The sequence below is a fragment of the Eptesicus fuscus genome, chromosome 21 (assembly GCF_027574615.1).
Source record: "Eptesicus fuscus isolate TK198812 chromosome 21, DD_ASM_mEF_20220401, whole genome shotgun sequence".
Taxonomy (NCBI): domain Eukaryota; kingdom Metazoa; phylum Chordata; class Mammalia; order Chiroptera; family Vespertilionidae; genus Eptesicus; species Eptesicus fuscus.
Window position 1 is genome coordinate 13906581 of NC_072493.1, and position 22293 is coordinate 13928873.

Here is a 22293-nt window from a genome sequence, read left to right on the forward strand (position 1 = left end):
CCCGGGCCCCGCCCCCACGCAGGAGCCCCGGCCACGCCCACCGCCCGGGCCCCGCCCCACGCAGGAGCCCCGCCCCCTCCCCACGCCCACCGCCCGGGCCCCGCCTCCGCCCGGGGCTCCCCTCCCAGTCCCTCGTGGCCCGGCCCGGGGCTGGGTTGGCGGGCAGCAGGGCGGGGTCCAGGGCCTCGGGTGCCCCCCCCCCCGCAGACCGCGGTGCCCTGGGCGGGAAACGGCAACTGGACTTGGACACAAGGCGACACGTGGAAGCAGCAGCGTTCCCGGCTCAGCGGCCCTGACTTTATGATCACGTGTGTGGGCCGACACGGGTGACGGCGTGTGAGCTCAGGGCGCGGGATCGGCCTCCTTTGCCAGCGCGGGTCCCACGGTGGGTGGCTCCGAGGGCGCAGGGCTGAGCATCTTCTCAGACTCGGGTTTGGGCGGCTGGTGGGATTCTTCCCCCGCTGGGGAGGCCTTGGCTTCGCCTTCCAGGCCCAGGGCTTTTTTCATGGCTTTCCTCACCATCTTGGTGACCAGGGTCGCATCCACGAGACACACGATTGCCGCCGCGAGAGACAGGGCCTGTCGGACACAAGGCCCCCCACGCGGGAAGGAAAGGCGGGGTTACTGTGCAGCTCCGGAGCCACCTGTCTTCTTGCCCCTCTCTGACCCTCCGCTACCGGCTGCGACCCTTTCTGTCCTTCCCAGGGAAAGGAATTTTGGAAATGGTGGGTTTTGCCGACACTAACGACCTCATCTGACTCACGAGGCACCAGGAGAGGCCCAGAGAAGGAGGACACTGGACTGAGGAGGCTCTGGGTGGGGTTGAGGTCCTGAGATGGCCCTTCGTGGACAGGACTCTTGGGCTAAGTTTGAAAGGGCAGGAAGGAGTTCCCAAGGGGACCAGCTGGGAGGAGAGGAATCTGGTGTGGCTAAGACCTCGAGAGAGGTTGCGGGAGGGGCAGAGTTGAGGCTGGGGAGGTGCAGGATGTGGGACTTTATCAAGAGGAGAGGTGGGGGTCGGACTCAGAAAGCCCTCTTGCGGAATGGAGAGGTGACTGGCCAGTGACCCAGGCTGGAGGCAGGGGGACTGTGTGTGTGTGTGTGTGTGTGTGTGTGTGTGTGTGTGTGTGTGGAGCGGGGAGGGTTCCTGCCATCCAGGTAAGAATTTATGGAGACCAGGCGCTAGGAGCCGCTGGCCGGTGGCAGAAGACTTGGAGTCTGAGTTAGCAAATGGGGCCAGCTCCTGTCTGCCTTGGATGTTTCTCTCTCTGGTCACCTAATCCCTGGCTGCTTAAATGAACTTTCCCCAGGCAGCTCTTGCCCCATCTAATCTGCGAGTTCCCCTGGGGGAAAGGATTCTATCCCCAAAGGAGTTCAGGCCTGGCACAACCCAATGGGACTGGCAAATATTTACTGATTATGGAATGAATTCAAAGAACTTCAACCTTTTTTTTTTTTTTTTTTTGGTTAATTTCTCTTCCCATGGTTTAACCTCTTAAACCAAAGTCTCACCTCCCCACGCCCCCACCATCTTCCAAGCATGTAATCTGCCATATTTTGTGCCCTTCATATGAGGATTCAAGTTTCAGTTTATCCCAGCCTGTGCCATATCTGTGAAAATGAGAGTTGTCAAGATTGAGTCAAAACATGCCTAGCCTTGGTCTGGCCTGTGTTGCTAAATGGTTAGAGCGTCAGTCAACCCACTGAAAGGTCTCGGGTTCGATTCCTGGTCAAGGGCATGTATCTGGGTTGCAGGTTCGATCCCTGGTCCTGAGTCGGGTTGGGGCACATGTGGGAGGCAGCCGATGGATGTGTCTCTATGTCTCTCTCCTCCCTCCCTCCCTCCCTTCCATTCTCTCTGAGAAGCAATGGAAAAAAATATCCTCAGGTGAGAATTAACAAAACAAATAGACAAGCCTAGCTTTGTGTGGGGCACTTGCTGGATGCTGGAAAGTAATTTCCTCCCTTGGACTCCCTCCCTCCCTCCCTCCCTCCCTTCCTTCCTTCCTTCCTTCCTGAATAGGCTGGGTCACTCACTTTTGACAATGCACTCCCTCCTCCCTCACCCTACAATCATTCTTTTCATACGCTTTTAAAATATTCTCTAGTCCAGCCCAAAAAGTCAACGTCCTATTTATAGACAAGAATATCTTGTTGCAAATGGTTTAAAAAATAGTGTATATGATTCTCAAAAGGGGTTCAACAACTTGCTTTTATCCCTATTTGGAAAATGGGTATTAGAATGAAGATTTTCATGAGCTTAGAATTTGTGTAACTTCACATCTTCTCAAGTTCTTGGTGCAGGGAAGAGAAGGGATGGTGGTGAGGGTGTTCTGTAATTGAAACAGTGAAGGTGTGCCAGTTCTCCTTTTTCAGGAGTCCTGAAATACTCAACTACAATGGAGTCATGGAGGCCTCTACTTACCCCTCCGACATAGAATAAATGCCTCCTTTCCTTTTCTTGTATTGTCAAGATGGCAACTATTAAAAGGAACACAGTTGTAATGAAACTGTTGATAAGATCCTGTAATACAGAATTGAAAATGATCAACTTTACATGAAAATGTAATTTCACAAAATATTTAAATTGGTCAGTTACCTATCTAAGGATGGATGTCTGTGGCAAACTTTCCCTCTGATTAATATTAGGAGGAATCCCCAGCAGCACCATTCTTACATCTTCCAGAGACATGAGTTTATGTGACTTTAAGGTCCTGGATAGGACTTTGTCAGCAGAAACGGGTTTAATTTCTTTAAAGAACACCATTAAAAAAATAAAAGCTGACAACTTTTCCATCAGACGTTTCTTCAAGGCCACAGAAAGTGAGCATGAAAACATCTAGAGGCTTGGGGGCCTAGCCCAAATTGGTCTTCCAAAAATATGATTTTTGGAAGCCTTATATTTTAAATTAATTCTGAATTCTATTCCACAATAAATTTGTTTTAATATAAAAATAAAATTTTAGACCTGGCGGATGTGGCTCACTGGCTGAGTATGGACCTATGAACCAGGAAACCACCATTCAATTCCCGGTCAGGGCACATGCCTGGGTTCCAGGCTTGATTGCCAGTGGGGATGGGGGTGGGAGGGTAGGGAGAGGTGTGTGCACAGGAGGCAGCTGATCAGTGATTCTCTCTCATCATTGATGTTTCTATCTCTCCCTCTCCTTTCCTCTATGAAATAAATAAAAATATTTTAAAAATGAAAATTTTGGATTAGGACTTTACTGATTTAATTCCATTCCTAAATCTTTAGGTAGAACCGATCCTTTAGTCGTTGGGTCATATTTATTCTGTAGGTTCACACATCCTGAGAAGGCAGGAACCCTTCTGGGGAGCAGGCCTGATATTCTGGAGTGAATGCCTGTGCTGTTGTTGACTTTTGCGCTTTCCTAAGACATGGCCACAGTTGAGTCTGCCCTGACATCTGTGTCAACATCCTTCCTTCTGGATTTCAGTACCGGGTTCTTTAACTGCTAAGTAATGGGTGAGGATGAATGGGCGGGGGCACATCCCGGAGTATAAGCAGAGGCTGGGCTTTGGTGGTGGAGCAATAATGGAAGAAGGCATTCCATGTGTCAGTGGCACCAGTGGGGAGGGGCAACAGCCCAGGGTGATAGAATCCTGATATGGCCCAGATAGCTAATTGGAACATTTTTAGTCTTAAAGTGGCCTGACTTAGTAGTACCAACCCGTCTGGTGTCCTTGCCCAGATATAGCAAGGAGCCTGCCATCCAGTGTATGGACTCACAGTGGCTCTTCAAGGTGCCAAGCACTTCCCAGTCATTATCTCACTTAACCCTCATAAGCACCCTGCACAGTCAGTGTGGTTGTTACAGCCCAATTAAGGGGCTGTCACAGAGGCTTAGAGGGGTTCATTAAATTGCCTAAGATTGAGTATCTGCCAAGGGGTGGAGTCAGAACTCAACGCACTCTTGCCTCCCAGCAGGGACTCCCACATAGCATGGAAGGGCAGCCTCCATCTTTGTCATTTTCTGTGGAATGGGTCATTGAGGGTCAACATGGATGGGACAAAAAAGGTGAGAGTGCTTTTTGTTGATGTCATTTGTTGAGCTCATTTTTGGCCTGCCAGTTCCCGGATGTGTGACCGGGGGCATGCTTTGTCACCCCTCTGTGCCAGCATGCTGATTTTTAATATGAGGCTAATGATTGGGATTCGTGGGGTTGATCTGAGGATTACATGGCATAAGGAATCTGAAAGCAGAAGGTAAGTGCCTGGCGTCTAGTGGGTAGTGGGAGTGCATCAACACGTAGATTCGTGATATCTGGCCTCAAAGTGTGCATAGACAGTAAACTTTCTGCAAACGCCAAGTGTTTTTCCTGTTGAGACTGGCAAGCAAGGAGCCTTTCCATCAAATGTGAACCTGCTTCTCAGAAGGGCATTCATGTCTATTATTCGGGCACCTGGAGGGTAACAGTGTAAGGGGGACGTGGAGCAGGGCTGGTGAGGGTTGGAAGTGAGTTCCAGTGCGTTCTATAGGCTGATTGATAGGTCTGGCTATTGTGGGGCAGGTATGGTGGTTTGCAGCGTTGTACCTGAGGACTGCAAACTAAGATATTGGAAGATGTGAACAAGGGTTCTTACAACTAAGAAGCAGAATGTAGACGTTTTAAGATAAAAATTAACTAGCCGTGGTCATGGGCCATTGTGAATTTGGATGAAAGTACATTAAGAATGATACTGGTACTAAACCAAATACAGACTGGCCCTCCCCAGCCAGCCTCGGATTCCCCATCATGATTCCACCCCCTCAGTGGACTACTGGGTGTTACGGTTTACTGTGATCCTTCCTCAGAAAGAAGCACTCTCCTCAACTGTCCTGGGAGCTCATGTTTGCCTTGTACCCAACATTGCTATTGTAGCTCACATTTCCTGAGCACTTACTATGTGTCACATACGGTGCCAAGGTGTTAATACATGATCTCATTTGATTCTCACAACGAACTTTCATTATCCCCAATTCACACATGGGGAAGCAACTTGCGGTGGGGGGCGGGCGGGCGGGGTTGTTCAGCCAGTGAGTGGCTCTGACCCTCAGCCGTCTGACTGGATTGCCCAGGGCCTTCTCCTGACTAACCCCGCTTCCTTTTGCCTTAGACACAGACCCTCTTATTGGCCTCGTCCTTGACAAAGACACGTTCTCCTTGATCGGGTAAAATTGCAGTTGAGCCTTGCAACATGGACTTCTGGCTGGTTTCCCTGTAAATGCCATCCTTATTCATCATCGTTTCTCTCCCTCTCCCCGACCCCCCGTGGCTCAATGCCCTATTGATTCAAGGAGCCTCTGCCGAGCAAAATGAGAGATGGGTTTGCTACTTGTCAGTTATTTTCCTTGAAGCTCTCAGACTGTTCTCCGAGATAAACAAAATGGTGTCAAACTGTAACTGGGAAAGAAAAAGAGGCTCTAATGTCGAATGCTTATGTTTAAATATCACTATCAGAAAGAACGTTAAACGTTTAAATTTGCTTTACGACATGTGGTACTTGTAACAAGCGTTTATACACAATCAACATTAGATGGTGGTCAACTAGCTGCAACTTTCATTGGTTCCACTTGTGCCTGGAGTTCTCCAAACAGGTGGCAGCGTCTGATCAGAAATCGCCAGAACTGGTGTTTTTCACGAATCTTACTTGAAGGGGATATTCTAAAGCTGATGCTTCTCACTTCTAAATGTAAAGACATTGCTGGTAGTTTATGAATCATCACTTCTATAGAGCTTTATTTTAAATTATGTTTATTATGTGGTGGTTGTTTTTTTTTTTTAATTGCTTTCTACTGGCAAGAACATCTGCTTGACTAGGACCCAGTTTCTCTGACCATCCTGGGTAATATTTTTTACAATGTAGAAGTGTTAAAAAATATGGGCTATTCAGAAGACAGTGATTACAGTTCATACATTTCTTGGGTATATTGACAGATGACACTAGACGATGGTGGCTAAAATTGGTAATGAAGTCGAGAAATGAAGAGAGTGCCTCCATGTTGGGAAGGTGGGGATGAGGGAAGCTGTACTCTAACTCGCTCTGATTCAGAGCTGCGCTGATGAGTCAGGGGCTAGCTGAGAGTTGGATGGGCACCCTCCCCAGGGGTGTCAGGGTCCCTGGCACAGCCTTCACCCAAGCGAGAAGCTGCAGTTGAGACTCGGGTGTGGGTCCCCAAGCCCAGGCTCCATCATATCTCCAGAGAAGGAGGCCCTGCTGCCCAAATCTGGTCCCAGAGTCTACAGACCTCGTAGGTCATCTATGTGAGGCCAGCACTGTGTGGTGCTGCCCTGCTGAGGGTCTAAGCCAGGGGTCCTCAAGCTTTTTAAACAGGGGGCCCGTTCACTGTCCCTCAGACTGTTGGAGGGCCGGACTATAGTTAAAAAAAAAAACGATGAACAAATTCCTATGCACACTGCACATGCCTTATTTTGAAGTAAAAATACAAAACGGCAAAAACACCCGCATGTGGCCCGCGGGCCGTAGTTTGAGGACGCCTGGTCTAAGCCTTGATTCCTCAGACTTTCTACCTCCCTGCTGGGGACTTTCCATCCTTAGCCCTTTACCGAACAAGGATGGGAATAGGGGAGTCAGGAACTTTCTCTTCCTGTGAGCCTTTAAGGAAATTGACACTTAAAATCAGTACTCCTGCCCGGCCGGTGTGGCTCAGTATGAGAGTTGACCCATGAACCAAGAGGTCACCGGTTCGATTCCTGGTCAGGTAACATGCCCCGGCTGCGGGCTTGATCCCCAGTAGGAGATGGGCAGGAGGCAGCCGATTGATGATGTTTCTATCTCTCTATCCTTCTCCCTTCCTCTCCCTCTAAAACTCAATTAAAACATATTTAAAGTCGGCACTCTTTACCCTAGTCCTTTGCCCCCTGGACACTAAACCATGTTGCCTGGAGAGAAGGGCGGAAGGTGGCTGCTGGGCCAGCTGGACCCCTGTAGTGTGTGGGCGGGGCTTCAGGCCAGTGCCGAGTTCTGAAGCAGTGGCAGTGTGAACCCGGCCACGTGTTCTCTGGCTTGCTGCACTGACCCTTCGTAAAGGTCCCAGGTGACTCCTGCAGCTTGATGCCAACCTGTCTCCAAGTCCGCCTACTCTCTGAAGTTTCAATTAGTCACCTCCTGGGCTGATACCAATACTGTCCCTAAGCCAGCAAATTTTAAATCGGGCCAAGCCCTTCCTATGGGAGCTATTTACCCTCTGAGCAATCATATATACTCATGTCCTTCATCTAATGGAATCTGAAAGGGCAGGTTAGGAAGGAAAGGAATGGATAGGAAAAGAGAATAGTTTTGGATCTTGTTTTGATGGATGTTTTTAGAAACCTTCCAAGTCAATTAGATCACTCACCACCTGATCAACTATGTTGGTTAGTATGTGGCTGCTTACTATGTGGGCTGCTAGTTAGTTGAGCATCAGGATAACTGGGCAAACTTTGTGGTAAGACCAACTTTCCCAACTATGAAGCCCCTGGGAGTTCACCAGGCATATCCACGTGCTGGTCCAGGCCCTGGCCTGCACCCTGGAGGACAGGAGCGAGGAACAAGCAGGGACTCGGAGTCACCCTCTGGGCTCCCGGAGCCATCCGCAGAAAAGAGAACGCTCTCACCCAGACAGAGGTAGCAAAAGGGGGCCTGGCTTTATCAGGGTTCACCAAAGCCTGCAAAGGTGCAGAGCTGGTCTGAGCTGCCCGTGACCACTGCGAGAATAGCTCCTCTCCCAGGAACTTCGTGGTTCATGCTTAGGAGACCCACCTCTTGCCTCTGCCTAAGACACTCCCTGGACTCCCGCCCTGGGCCTCGCAGCCCAGCATGGGGCCTTGGGCTCTCTCTCTCCAGCTTTATGGCAGTTGACCTTTTCTCCGAGGGCTCGGATCCTCCTGCCCCCGGCTCTGACCTTGGTGCTGTGGAGCCCTCAGTCACCACTCCCAAGGGCCTGCTCCCCCCCACATCCCTAGGACAGTCAGTCCATCCTTGGCTCCAAATTTGAAGGAGGCCAAGAGGAAACAGGACAAGATACAGAGAACATAAAATGCTGAGACTCTGGGGAGAACCAAGATGTAGGGAGGGTGGAAACAGAGAAACCATCACAAGCAACAGGGCAAAAAGCCCCGAAGAATCTGAGCTTTAGAGTCTGGCAGACCCGGGTTCAAATCCGAGTTTCCGTGCCTACACATGACCACGGGCAACTCAATCCTTCAATCCAATGTTCTCCCCTGTCCAACGGGGCGTGGGGGTGACTACAACCTCCTCGGGCTGTTGTGAGGATTAAATAAGGTGGTACACGTGAAAACGTATCTGGCGCATGGCATGTGCTCAGAAACAGTTACTTTACCTTCCCTTCTCGGACATTTCCACGGACAGAGATTTCCGTTTCCCCCGGGGAAACCTCTCCCTGGTTAGAACTCCACCACTAACAGGGTCTTCCATGTGTCCAATGGGAGCTGCTCAGAGCTTTGCTTTGTCTGCTTCCTGTTGCTCGGCACTCGGTGGGACAGAGAGAGCTCAGCAGCCTTTTCAGAAAATCCCTCAGACACTTGAAGAAAACATTTGCGCTTTAGCTCCATAGCAACCAATTCTACCTGAAGGCTAGAAAACGGTACCGTTAGGATGCGGGGTGTGGACGAGGTCTGAGCTCAAGAGGGAGGATTGTCCGCGGTGCCAACTCAACTGGTAAAAGCCACCCTTTGAGGTAAAAGAACCTTCTGGAATCTAGGGTCTGCTGGACACTTCCTAAGGAATCGTTACTGTGTGCCAAGCGCTGTGCTGTTGGCTTGAAACACGTTGAAGTGTCACAGGAGCCCAGCGATTGTGATCGCGCTCTTCCTTCCCTGACGCGGAAACGGAGGCTGAAGTTCACACAGCGAGGAAGGTCCGGAGCCGGGGAGTAGGCCCCTGTCTACACCCAGCGGAAGCTGAATCCCCGCTCTAGTCTGAGGATGCAGCCTCAGGCTCCACAATAAATAGCGCTCATCGGACACCGGAGGGATTAGCTTCAGGAACTTTCAGTTGCTAAAGACAGTGGGATGCCGAAGCAGCTAGAATGCGCGATGTCTTTTCCCGAATCCTCTACCATCTGGCACCCTTTGGGGAGTACGGACCCTTAACACACATGGAAAGGTTGACTCCTGCAACCTTTTAGGGCATGCGTGACCATTTTCTATACCTCTGCCGTGTCCGGTCTTGCTTTTTTTGGGGGGGGGGGGGGGGGGTGGGTGGAGAGGGGTGTGGGTGTTTATAACCTGTTAGAGAGGGTGCTGTTTGCAAAGTGGAAGCATGTCTGTTTTACAAGCAACAGGTAAGAAACGTGTACCGACTGACTATATGAATGAAACACTTCTTTAGGACGAGCTGCAGAGTGCCCCGTGTTCAGAACCATGAGGTGGCAGCAGGGGTGGGCGCTGGTTGCCCTGTAGACAGAGGGGTCCAAGGCGAGTCTCTCCCCGGGGATAGGTAGCACCTCACTGTCAGAGCTCAGCTATGTCCTTGCCCGGAGAGATAGCTCTGGTGTTTTCATGTAAAGAGAGCCTCTGCTCTGGGGCCGAGGGCGAAGCTTATATTTGAATTATGAAAACGAACACTTACAAGTAAGGGCCAGTGTATATAAGTCATCAAGTGGTGAAGGGTTAGCATATATATTAGAATAAATAAAATAACGATGAAGATTTCCAGAACTGTGATTGCTATGTATGACTCTTGGGCTTCCGCGATGATGAAGCAAGTTAATGCTGCGATGAGAAGACCCTGCAGTAAAAGAAACAGGTTTTGTTTTAATGCACGTGGACTATTAAAAAAAAAACCCCACACACCATAAATTGTCAAATGCAAATCTGATTATATTGAAATTGCCTGTATTGTCTTGAACATACACTTTATTTTTTAAATTTTTTGTACTTTTAAGAAATGAAATAATACACACAAATAATAAAAATGCACACAATAGAGGAGGGCAAAAAATGCCAGTTCCTTTCACCTCCCTTAACCCAACCCTAGTCCGACTCCTTAAAAGTAACCACTGTTAACAGTGTATGTTTTATACCCAAAAGAAGTGTGTGTATACAGATAGAGCAGAGAAAGTAGATATTGATTTCGATAGAGTAATGGAGAAGTCTAGCTTGCTTTCTCTCCAAATAGCTGCGGATCATCCCAACGTCATTTATTGGGAAACACCAGTATTTTCCCCACTGACTTAATACCCAGATTTTATTATACACTAAATTTTCAGTGAATTGGGTCTTTTTTGAGACTGTTTTCCTCCATTGATTAGATGATTACTTTTCTAGTACTTTTGAAATGACAGAAATTTGTTTTATATCGCATTATCTGACCTTTCCATACTCATTCTCAGATTGTTTTATGCCTCCCATGCTTGTCTTGGTCAAATTCCCCAACTAAGCCTTTTGGTAGTATTTTTATTGGGGTTTCATTTAATTTATAATCTGGAAAAGTTATTGCAAAATTTGGTCTTGCTATTCAAGAACAGAGTATGTCTTTTCTGTTATTTTAGTGGCTTTTAAATATCTCTCAATAGAATTTTAAAGTTTTCTTCATAAGGGTCTTTCACATTTATTTCATTTCATCTTAGATTCTTATTTTGATTGCTGTTGTAAACAAAAATATTTTCCTTTATTTTAAGTGCTTGTTTGCTCATTTCTACTAATGAGCTAATAGAAGTTACCTTATTCTAAACTGTTTCCCAGTTGACTTTGAGTTTTTTAGATATCAGCTGGAAGAAGTGATATATTTTGTCTCTCTTTTCAAATGTTCTTACTTCTTTTTCCTAATTGTGATGACTAGTGGTTCCAGAAAATTATTAAGTAACAGCATTGATAGTGGGCATCCTCTTTGTTCCTCATTTTAATGGGAATACTTCTGATGTTTAATTTATATGATGCTGACTTTTGGGTTTATTTTTACAATGTCAGTGAAGTACCTATGTATATCTATTTTACTGGTCTTTTCTCTCTCTCTCTCTCTCTCTCTCTCTCTCTCAATCAGAGATGAATGTTGGATTTTGTCAAATGTGTTTTGGACCCTACTTGTACTATTTTCTTCTCTTTGTACTTAGGATATATACTAGAGGCCCAGTGCACGAAATTCATGTACTCGGCAGGGGAGGGGAGGGGTATGGGGGAGGCGGGTCCCTCAGCCCGGCCTGTGCCTTCTTGTAATCTGGGAGCCCTCGGGGGATGTCCTGTGTTGAGCGTTTGCCCCCTGGTGGTCAGTGCATGTCATAGTAACCAGTTGTTCTGCCAGCTCTCCGATATCCCCTGAGGGGTCCCAGATTGCGAGAGGGTGCAGGCCAGGCCAAGGGACCCCACTGGTGTACAATCGGGGCCGGGGAGAGATGTGGGAGGTTGGCCAACCGGGGAGGGCTCCAGGTCAGTCCTGATCGGCCAGATCCCAGCAGTAAGCTAACCTACTGGTCGGAGCGTCTGCCCCCTGGTGGTCAGTGCACATCATAGCGAGCAGTTGAGGGGCCTTAGCATATCATTAGCATATTATGCTTTGATTGGTTGAATGGCCAACTGGATGACCGGACACTTAGCACATTAGGCTTTTATTATATAGGATTGGGGATTAGTTTACTATGATTTTAATGTTGAATCATCTTATGTTTCTTCTTCGTGGTGTATTTTTCAAAAGTTCTGATGAATATTGTCTGCTAATATATGAATACTTATTGCTTTGATACAAGCGAGATTTCTACTTTGATTTCTTTTTCTGAACTTCGTCAGGTTTTGATTACCACTGCTATGTTGACTTTGTAACAATAGTTCAGAAGTATTTTTTTCCCTCTGTTCTTTGAAAAACTTTGAATAGTACCAGAATTACACCCCCCTGAAGGTTTGAAAGAGTTAACCTGTGCAAAAAGCTGGTGTGATATATTTTTGAAAGATACTCATTTGATAAGTTCTCATTTTCTTCTGCGCTTATGTTGGGCTCTTTAGATTTTTCTCTACTCTGGGATCACTTTTGGTGATTTGCATTTTCCTAGAAAAATCAACTATTTCGTCCCATTATTCAAACTGATTTGCAAAACAAACCAGTTTGAATAATTGGGCGATCCACTCCTGTGGCTCCTTTCCGTTTCCTGGGGGTTTGTGATTCTTTTCCCTGTCTGGTTTCTAACTTTGAATATATGCCCTCTCCTCCCCGCTTTGCCCATTATATTGGCGAGAGGTTTATCAGCTTTATTGGTCAGTTCTGTTATTTGTGCTTGCTGATTTACACACTGCTGCTCTCATCTTCATTGCTTCCCTAAGTCCCTTTGTGAGGGGAAACCCAAGAAACAGAAAAGTAGGACAGGAAAAAGAGAAGCCAACTTTAGTAGTAAGGTTTGAGTGTGTGTAAGGAACAAGAGGGGGAGGAGGAAGCGTGAGGCCACATGGGGCGGGGGTGGGGAAAGGGGACATCTGTAATACTGTCAACAATAAACATAAATTAAAACAAACAAACAAACAACAAAACCAAGGGTGACTGGCCAGGGGACCTAGGGGAGGTTTCCCAAGGCTGAGGCCTGCATCTGCCCTGCTTGTGCCCGGCCCCTGCCCGGCCAAGGCACCAGCTCTCTCCACTCACCAGCCTCACGATCTTCAACGCTCCCGTGGGTGAGAAGAAAAAACGCTTGATGCTGTCCCTGAATTTGGGTGGGACTTTGGTCCGGCCCTCCGCGCGCTTTTGGATCGCCTCCTTCTCCGATTCGCTGATGGCATCCAGCTCCGGTTTGCTCGGGGCCACTGGTTCATCTGGCTTCTGGCCTGGGGCCTTCTTGGGGCCTGCGGTTTTCCCTTTGGGTCCTGGTTGCACCGAGCGTATGGACGACGCTGAGCGTTTGGATGGATTCTTTGTGGGTGCGCTGCGCCCGGGACGCCCCGAGGCGCCCCCTTCAGGTTCCGTATTATCGTAAGAGGACATGGTGGGCCCCGGGCCTTAGCTCTGTTAGGTTGGCCCTGCGGCTCTGACCCTGCGCTGCGGCCGCCGGCTCTCCCACGGCCACCGGCGTCGCGCCCCAACGGCTGCCGGCCGCCCATCCCTCGCGCGCACCAGCTCTCCCTGCCCGAGGACCAACCGGACTCTCCAGCCACCCTCCTTGCCACCCGGGTTGCGCCGTTGCCCGGCGTGGGAACTCGGTGTCGCAACCCCACCGCTTCAGTGCTGCCAGCCAGCCAGTGGGTGCCGCGGGCTCCTCTGCTGCCCGGGCCGGGAGCGGAAAGCCCGGGCCGATGGCATCCAGGCACCCACCGCGCTCTCGGAAGGTGCAGTCCAGGGGATGCGCTGGGCGCCCAGTCCCTTCATCTCTTCCTCCAGCTCCCCGATGGAGGCGAGAGGGAAAGCCCCGGCAGAAATCACGTGGGGAAAAAAAAAAAAATAAAGAGATGTGTTTAATCCTGAAAAGGTCTCTAAAATGACACAATTTATATTTCGTCATGAATAGCTTTTTTCTGATAAGGACCGCTGGGATTAAAGAGAAGCTTCCGGTAGATCAGAGCCGCGTCGGCAAGGCAGAACACCACCACCAGGAGGCCGAACACCTGCAGACAGAGACACAGAGTCACCGCTGGGGCCGCCACCTGGGCGCTGTCGCTCACACAGGGTCGTTTTTACCGAGGGGTCTGCCCAGCGGCCTCCTCTCCTGCTGGGGCACGGGGGTTGCTGATACTGTAACAGTTACGGTATAACTGGAAGGGAACTCGGGGACCATTTTATTCTCACTCCCAGGTTTTCCCAGTGCCTGCCGGGAGAAAGGGAAAGCATCATTTAAGTGAGCGGAAGTGCTAGTGAAGTGGGGTGGGCTCTGAACTAAAGACTGGCCTCGATCTCTCGACTTGCTCCTGGAACGTACTGTTGCAAGACCTACTGCTGATATTGAGTCATCAGTCAACACGTCTACCTCCAATGTTCCACTGTTTGCCTTTCCGGGTGCAAACGCTACTGGAGAAAGGGTCAAGGTGAACACCGGCTCCAAGATGAAAGGGCGGTGCCAGGAGCTGTGATGACAGCTCTGGAGAACCGGAGTGATAAGATTATCTCAGAGGCTTGGCTTTGTTCACCTACGGGGCGGGGCTCTCCACGGGCCCTGGGAAAATAAAGTGGAGGTCAAGGGAATGAACTAGAGCGTGGTCTTCAAGCCCGCGCTGGCCGCTATTTGAGAGCTGGTGCCTGGGCTGGAGAGGGGGCATCCTGCGTGCTGTTTGCTCAGCTCCATCTAAAGGCCTGGAAGTCTGGCTTTCTGCCTCCAGACACCGCTCCTTTTCTGCCCTGAATCTCGAGCATGGCCTCCTAGGTTCTGACCACAGGAAGTGCCTTCTACCTATGCTTTCATGACTCTGGCACTCTCCACACATTGCTGGTTCTTCCACCAGGAAACCCTCCCCTCCCCCCTTGATTCCTGGCAAACTTTGATTCCACAGCCAGAGAATAGTAGCTTCCTCTTTTCTGTGCCCCAAAGTACTCTGTCAACAGCTCACATACAGCTGTTCACACTTCCGTCTCTGGCATTAGGCTCTAAGTAACCTGAGGAAAGGGCTCATGTTCTAGTCCAGTGCCATCCCAAAGACAGAAAATGTGTCACCAAGCCCGGCCAGCGTGGCTCAGTGGTTGAGCACCAGCCTATGAACCAGGAGGTCACGGTTTGATTTCTGGTCAGGGCACATGCCCAGGTTGTGGGCTTGATCCTCAGTAGAGGGCGTGCAGGAGGCAGACAATCAGTGATTCTCTCTCATCATTGATGTTTCTATCTCCCTCTCCCTTTCTCTCTGAAATCAATTTTAAAAAAAGTGAATGAATGAATGAGTAAATAAGTGAATGAAAGTAAATCCTATGCCTGGGTGACCCCTCTTTCTTCATAGTAGAGGGTAAGATTATCTTTAAAGACACCCGGGGAAATTGCTGTTGTAGCAGTATTTCATTTCTAGAGTAATTCCCATCCCTCATGAAGTTGCTTAGGGCCTAATAAGGGAGATGAAAAGCCATGGACTCTGACATACATGGCTATCTGAGAGTGATCAGTTCTCCTAAGCAGTCCATACTATGAAAAGACAAGGAAGTAGGAGGGAGATTTATTTAATAACTTCCTAATTCACTTCTCTAGATCAGAACCTAGAAAAGCCAAATGATTTTGAACCTCCTATAAGAAATCCTTGAAGAAACCTTGTTGAAATTCTAATGAAAAGTTGTATCAAGTTCCAATATACATAGGGGAATTTTTTGTAATGGTCAGTGCTCTCATTCAAGAGCATATATCTCTTCTTCAAATCTGCTTTTACAGCCTTTAGTAAAATGTATTTTCTTTTCAGTAAAACATACCTATTAAAAATACACATATCTTGCCCAGCTGGTTTGGCTCAGTGGATAGAGCATTGGCCTGTGGACTAAAGGGTCCCAGATTCGATTCCAGTCAAGGGCACATGCAGGAGGCAGCCGATCTCATCATTGATGTTTCTATCTCTCTCTCTCTCTCTCTCCCTTCTTCTCTGAAATCAATAAACATACATTAAAAAAAAAAAATCCTTGAAGGGTATCAGGTGGGACTATTTCAACTACATTACTTGACATTTTTTATTTTTTTTATTTTGGCTTGCTTTCCAGGATAAAGTCTGATTAGACTGATTTGTATCTCATCAGAGTTCAAAATAATTCTTTAGTTAATAGGCTTCCTACCACGATTCCCTTATCAGGAGACATCTATTATATTCCCTCTGAGGAAGGATCTGGACAAGAACTAACTGAGCTCAGAATAGTCTGTCTCCCCTTAACAAGTGGTACGTTTTTATTTTTTAAGAAATATATTTTTATTGACTTCGGAGAGGAAGGGAGAAGGAGAGAGAGATAGAAACATCAGTGATGAGAGAGAATCATTGATCAGCTGCCTCCTGCAAGCCCCACACTGGGGATAGAGCCACAACCTGGGCATGTGCCCTGACCGGGAATCATACCATGACCTTCTGGTTCATAGGTCAACATTCAACCACTGAGCCACACCAGCTGAGCAGTATTTCTTTCTTTCATTTTTTTTTTTTTTTAAAGGGAGAGCTATGAAACTTATTCATGGTATTTTGCTTGACATGAAGTTTCTCAAAGCTAAGTATTATAACTGATTCTTGTAGCTTTTCTCAGTCTAGTCTAGCCCTACATATCTATGAGAAATATGTAGGAGCCTCATTGTTTAGTTAACTTCATTTTATTGTGACATCATATTCCTTCACATTAATCAGGGCATATATTCATACAAAAAATATTAAGCCACTGGGTGCTGTAAGACCTCAGAGGCCCAAGGATGAATACAGTATAGAGTTCTTTTCTTGTATCTTATTTTTTAGATAAAGTGAATTCTGATCAAACCTAAAGGAAGAAACCAGAAAGCCTCCACTTACCCCTCCAAGGACAGTAAACGTCGTGGTTTCTGGTATCAGTGCCAACACAGATATGATTATCATGAACATGGCTGCTACCAGTGAGTTGATAATATCCTGAAAACGCAGAATAGAAAGGTCAGCTTTACATGAAGATCACACACACACACACACACACACACACACACACACACACACAGTAGGAAAACAGAAGAATGAGCTCCCCAAAGATATACATAGTTCCATTTTATTAAACAAATTTATTTAGTGTTTATCGTTTTAGAAGTTCAAACTGCTACAGTAAAATGACACCTATATTGTGTTTGGTCTACAAGGACGTCTAGTAATCCACTTAACCTAGAATACACCAATCATTGATTTCCTTAATAGGCTTTTTTTTTTTTTTTTTTTTTACTTAAATGTAGTTGGAGGGGAACTCCTCTGGTTAGGAGTAGAAGACCTAATACATGGGAGGTTTGAGGTAGAATGGTGCATTGGGAAGTCAGGATGCTCAATTATAACAATATGAGAAGTGTAAAGTAGTCGACACTGTCAATCAAACCACTTTATAATGTGACTGAAATGCAGTTAATAAGCCTAAAAGCAGTGCACTCTTAGGAGAAAGTGGTAATTTCCAGGAAGAAACTCCCACACATCTCTATGCAATGGTTGGCCAATTATGCTGTCATTTCTGATGATGTAGCTCATTTATGATTTCTTGAAGCGAAGCATTTTCCTTCTGAACTGTGGCTTAATGAGGTGCAGCTTACATTTTGAATGGGGGATAGTGTGGGCAAGGGAAGTCATCTTTATTCTGGAATCATTTATGTATGCTTACAGACAACTAGAGACAGGAAGGAATTAACACAGAAATATCAAACTTCAAAACCCTGGTAGCTCAAAAAAGTAGTGATTCAAAAGAAAATAGGAAAGAAAGAGGGTCAATGGGGACAGGTCACGATTAGATATACTTAGGAAGAAAGAACTTCTCATTTGCAGGAGATACTAAGACTACCTGCCCCAGGTCACTGTCCCAGGTCAGTGCCCCCGGGGTGCGGGACATGTTGCTCTGCTTCAGACAGGCAGCCCTGCTTCCTGTGAGTGACGTGGGCGTGTGAGTAGGAAAGGCTTTGGATCAAAAGGCTTTACTGTTCTAGATTCTGCAGAGCACCGCAGGAAAAGGAAGGGTGCACCTGCCCCGGGACGTGGGTCTCCCTTGGGTCCTCGCTGGTCTTTCTCTGGCCACTCCTTTTTCTCACCCCAGATGTTGGTATTTCCCAGATTTGGCTTCAGCTTCCTCTACACTCTCTGAGCCATTTAGGCCAGTCTCCGAGCTGATTTCCATCACCAGGGAGTGTGATGACTCTCAAAGCCGCAGCTCTAACTCCTCTCTCCTTGGCTTCAGATCTGTCCTGAACGTTTCCATCTGAATATCCCACATGCAACGAAAACCTAGTATTTCTCAAACGGAACTCACCACCTACCACCCTGCTTGGTCCTTCCTCAAACCTATTCTTCCTCCTATACTTCCTGTCTCATTTTCCTCTTAAGATAGTTATTAAAGGGCAGGCATCCATGATTCTCCTTGGTTACTCAGTCCTACCCATTCTACCTCATTAACATCCCCTTTCTCTCCAGCTGTTATAACCTTAGTTATAAGGTTAACATTTCTTAGTTATAAGGTTAACATTTCTTAGTTATAAGGTTAACATTTCTCAGGCCTTGATCAGTTTTGTGCCCGGATTGTGGTAACAGACTTTTATGTGATCTCTCAGGCCTGCCTCTACTTTTGTTCCATTTCAAGCCATTATGGACCCTGTCGCCAGTGCCATCTCCTAAAATGTGAGCTGATCATGTCACTCTGCTACTTCATCTTTCTTAAAAAAATTTTTTTTTATTGATTTCAGAGACAAAGGAAGAGGGAGAGATAGAAATATCAATGATGAGAGAGAATCATTGATTAGCTGCCTCCTGCACACCCCCTCCTAGGGATAGAGCCCGCCATCTGGGCATGTGCCCTGACTGGGACTCAAACTGTGACCTCCTGGTTCATAGGTCAATCAATGCTCAACCGCTGAGCAAAACCGGCCGGGCTGATACCTAATCTTTCAAAAACTTTCACTGGCCTTTGGGTTAAAACCCAGGGCATACAAAGCCCTGTGTGCTCTGACCTCCTACTGCCTCCCAGGCCTCCACTCTTTCCCCCTCTCTTCTTTCCAACTCAATACTCCAGCCATTCAGAGCTTCCTGCAGGTCTTTGAGGGTCATGCTCTTTCCCCCGCTGCGCCCTCGCATACATGGCTCCCTCTACCGGGAAAGCCCTTCCATCCCTGTATCAGTCTGTTAACTACTTTTCATCCTTCAGCCCTCAGCTCGGGCCTGTTATGATTGGGTCCCCTTCCCTGGCTGGGTGCCCCTACACCATCCTGGGTGCACATCTGTCACAGCACCTATCACACTGAATTGCTCATCCGCCTTTCTTCCTGGCGACACTGAAAGTTTCTCAGATCTGAAGATTTGTGTTTTGTCTTATTAAAGAACCCATCACAGAACCTGGGATGAGCAGAGACTTAATATTTGGTGAATAAATGATTTCGTTAGATCAAGAGCAGAGAGGAATCTGGGTATCATAATGGAGTAATAACTTAGTTGGCCATCTAGCATTATTTTGAAAAGATTACAGTATCAGCAAAAGTGTGATCCTCAGAGATTTAGAGACCACTTTCAGGAAGCTACACATAGTCCACTCTCCCCCTCAGTGCATCCTGTTCAATGTAGGGCTCCAAGTTTATTACTTGTAAGAAGCTCCAGAGAATTATTAGTTTGGAGAAAAAGAAATGCTAACATGTGTTAAGTTTTAATAACCCCAGAAAAGCAGAATATGAAGAGCAGCTATCCAACTTTTCGAGCACAAGAGTAAAAGGATGTGGACCAAGGTCATCATCTCCTTGAAGAAATCCTTGGGATCATTTAGCGTAGGCCTTTCTCCCACTAGATGATGTTATGTACTCTGTGGACCAACGGATGAAGGCTTTTAATCTCTTCTCCTAGACCTCCCTTGAGACAGGTCCAGCTCTATAGTGTGGATGAAGGAGGAGTTTGGAGGGATGCTGTGAAGGTCCTATCTAGTTCCAAGATTTACCCTTTTTGGGATTTCTCAGCTTGTGATTAGCCTGAAATGATCATCATTGGCCTTAGATGGTGGTTTCAGGAGGTGCCACTTTAAGGCATGCTTCTGGTTTGAGAATAGCTCTCAAGTCCTCTTTTTACATAGGGGTTATCAGCTTGGAGATCACTTGAGGAGGAGGAGACAGGTGCAGCAGAGGGTCTTAGGAGGGAGGCCTCTGGAGATAGGATGCTGGGGATAAGACTTGAGAGAGGAGACAGAGTTGAAGTCATTCTTTTTCTCCTAGAACCAGCTTATAGTCCCGACTGCAGGACCATCTGCACCTTAACTAACGTCTTCAACATGCCGATTTTGGCAGCGTATGGAACGGTGTGGGCACTCCACTGGGCAGTTATTCCTAACGTTACGAATGTGGCAGATGAGATCCATATGCTACGGAATAAGGCTCTACAAGATGCGTTAATGACTGCAGACTTTTAAAATAAGATAATTATGTGCTTTATTGAGCCTCCCAAATTATTTTGATTTTCCATTTAGTGATCAGGGATGTGTAAGATATAGATACCTCCATCTCTACTCCCCCACCCCCCAACTTTGAGGACAAAGCAGCATGCATTTAAAAGGAAGATAAAGATTAAGAATGTTCTAGACTTAACCATGACCTTTAATTTAAAAAATGTTAACAAGATTGACACTTAGGTGAATTCTCCTGAGAGAAGGGTCAGCCACATCTACTTTAGCCGGAGTTCAAAGGAGAATTTATGTGCCGTGACTCCCCTGGTTCCCTGAGAATCTCCCCCAGGGACAATACAGAACACCTTAGCAGTGGGTGGCCTTTCTCCTTCCTAAGTGTATCAGAGATTTCCTTACAGGCTTAAGAAAACGAAAGAATGGAGTTTATTAAAACGTCTCACTATGGCAGGAAAAAGTAGGTAAGTTTAACGATGAAACGGAACACTTACAAGCAAAGGCCAAAATAAAAAGGTAATTACGCGATCAAGTCTGAGCATATATAAAACTATGAAAAAGAAAATAATGGTGACTTCAAATCCAGTGATAACAATGTATGGCTCAGGGGCTTGTGAGATGATAAAAAAGGTCATGGACGTCGCAGTTAGTGCCTATAGGGAAAAAGCACAGACATGGTTCATCAGTGGTTATTGAATACAAGTGTAAGCTGTTAAAGTGACCATTTCTAAAAAATACCTAAATGAACCAGTCTCTGCCATACACACATCTAAAAGGCACGACTAAAATGCATGGATGTGTGCATACGGCAGAAACCATTTATTTAGCTATTCACAGCGTTCACTATAGCTGCTCACCAAGTGCTCATCTCTGCCTGGTCCCTTTGCTTTCTGGGAATGTACTACCTTCCCCAGTGGCCATTTAATGTTGGGAACTTTCCCAGTATAAAATTCTTCCTCATCGTCAGCAGAACTGGTTCCCTGTAACTTCAAACTATTTCCACCCCATCTCCTATATGTCACTTCTTTAAAATTAAATTTTTTTCCCCCTTCCCTCTTTTTTCTTGAACTCCTTCAGCATAGTAGTCTCCTATGGCAGTTTCCACTTCTCTAACTAGCCCGGCCACCTTCCTCCACATGATGATTCATTCTCTCCGAATGTCTGTTCAGAACTGACTGCAATGCTCCTGCAGGCCCCGCACTCCAGGCTCTGGGCTGAATGAGCCCTGAGCTGGGTCCCATCAAACTTCTGACCGACAGTAAAGAAACACAGCATCCGCCGAACCCCCTGAGTCTTCTTATCTCGCTGGCTTCTGAGGGGTCCCAGGGCAGCTGCCTCACCTGGGAACCTGGGGACCTGGTTTGGGGTCCAAGTGGAGGCCATCCAGGTAAACAGGCTGATTTTGCTTTATGAGTGTGGAAAGCACCCCCGGGGGAGGACCGTGCCTTATCTCTCTCCTTCCCGCTGGGATGCCTGGCCTCTAGGGCGGCCTTGATAAAGACAAGGTTGGAAGAGAAGACAGGGCATTCTACTTCCTACTCTACACCCAGCTCACTGCCCGTGAGCGCCTTGCACGCCGCCCCCCCCCCGCCCCGCAGCCGGCCCTCACCAGCCGCAGCATCTTCACATGGCCTTTCACGCTACAGCAGAAAGGGCGATGCTTCGGATTCATGGCGCCCGCAGACCCGGCAGCAGCACTGGCCCTTCAGCCCCCCTCCACCGGGCCTCCTGCGGGGGCCGCAACGGCAGCAGCCGCCTCGCACCCCCGCCCCTCCAGGCTAGGGGGTCCCCTTCCCGCTCTCACGCGCGTGCACGTGTCTGCACTGCCCGCACTAGTGCGCATGCGCCCTAGCCTGTTCTCTGGCAAGCTGCATTTTTGCAAAGTGAGCCTGGCGGGGAGCCAGCTGGCCAGGCCCCTGTGAGCACGTGAGCACCGCCCCGCCCCGCCCTGCCAGGTACCAATGGCAACCGCTTTCCAGCTCTCCACAGTAACTTTCCTGTCAGAAAGCGCCCCCTAAGGGAATGGTGGGGAGGCAAGGAAGGGAGTCCAGGAATGTTTGTCCTGCCACCCCATTCTCTGGACATCACAAATGCCATCGTCTGGAGTAGCCACCATCACCCTCTCCTCAAAGCATTTATCATTAGCTGATATTGCAGATATCTTTAAAAATGTTTTTATTGATTTTTTACAGAGAGGAAGGGAGAGAGACAGAAACATCAATGTGAGAGAAACATCTATCAGCTGCCACCTGCACAGATGTGCCCGCAACCAAGGTACATGCCCTTGACTGGAATCGAACCTGGGACCCTTCAGTCCTCAGGCCAACGCTCTA

General features: G+C 47.6%; 1 protein-coding gene across 3 annotated transcripts; it reads right to left on the minus strand.

Annotated features, from left to right (window-relative positions):
• Positions 1–271: 271 nt before the first annotated feature.
• LOC103284810 (chemokine-like factor) lies at positions 272–21747 on the minus strand. 3 transcript variants are annotated; one of them, XM_054710004.1, is made up of 5 exons: positions 21570–21744; positions 20455–20613; positions 16387–16482; positions 2426–2524; positions 272–579 (listed from the first exon to the last, which is right to left on the minus strand). In XM_054710004.1, the coding sequence occupies exons 1-5, from the start codon at positions 21630–21632 to the stop codon at positions 343–345; spliced, it is 654 nt and encodes a 217-aa protein (XP_054565979.1). In that variant the 5' UTR covers positions 21633–21744; the 3' UTR covers positions 272–342. The 3 variants fall into 3 exon arrangements, with proteins under 3 accessions (XP_054565979.1, XP_008138345.2, XP_027998868.1); XM_008140123.3 differs by lacking the exons at positions 16387–16482; positions 20455–20613; positions 21570–21744 and adding exons at positions 9596–9754; positions 12593–13030; XM_028143067.2 differs by lacking the exons at positions 272–579; positions 2426–2524 and adding an exon at positions 13383–13545 and having other exon boundaries at positions 21570–21747.
• Positions 21748–22293: the final 546 nt, after the last annotated feature.

Coding starts and splice junctions, on each gene's coding strand:
- LOC103284810 (XM_008140123.3), bottom strand. CDS start 12,928: ATGTCCTCTTACGATAATACGGAACCTGAAGGGGGCGCCTCGGGGCGT. Junction 9,755..12,592: donor CGTTGAAGATCGTGAGGCTG/GTGAGTGGAGAG, acceptor CTTTTACTGCAG/GGTCTTCTCATCGCAGCATT. Junction 580..2,425: donor ATTTATTCTATGTCGGAGGG/GTAAGTAGAGGC, acceptor TGTGTCCGACAG/GCCCTGTCTCTCGCGGCGGC.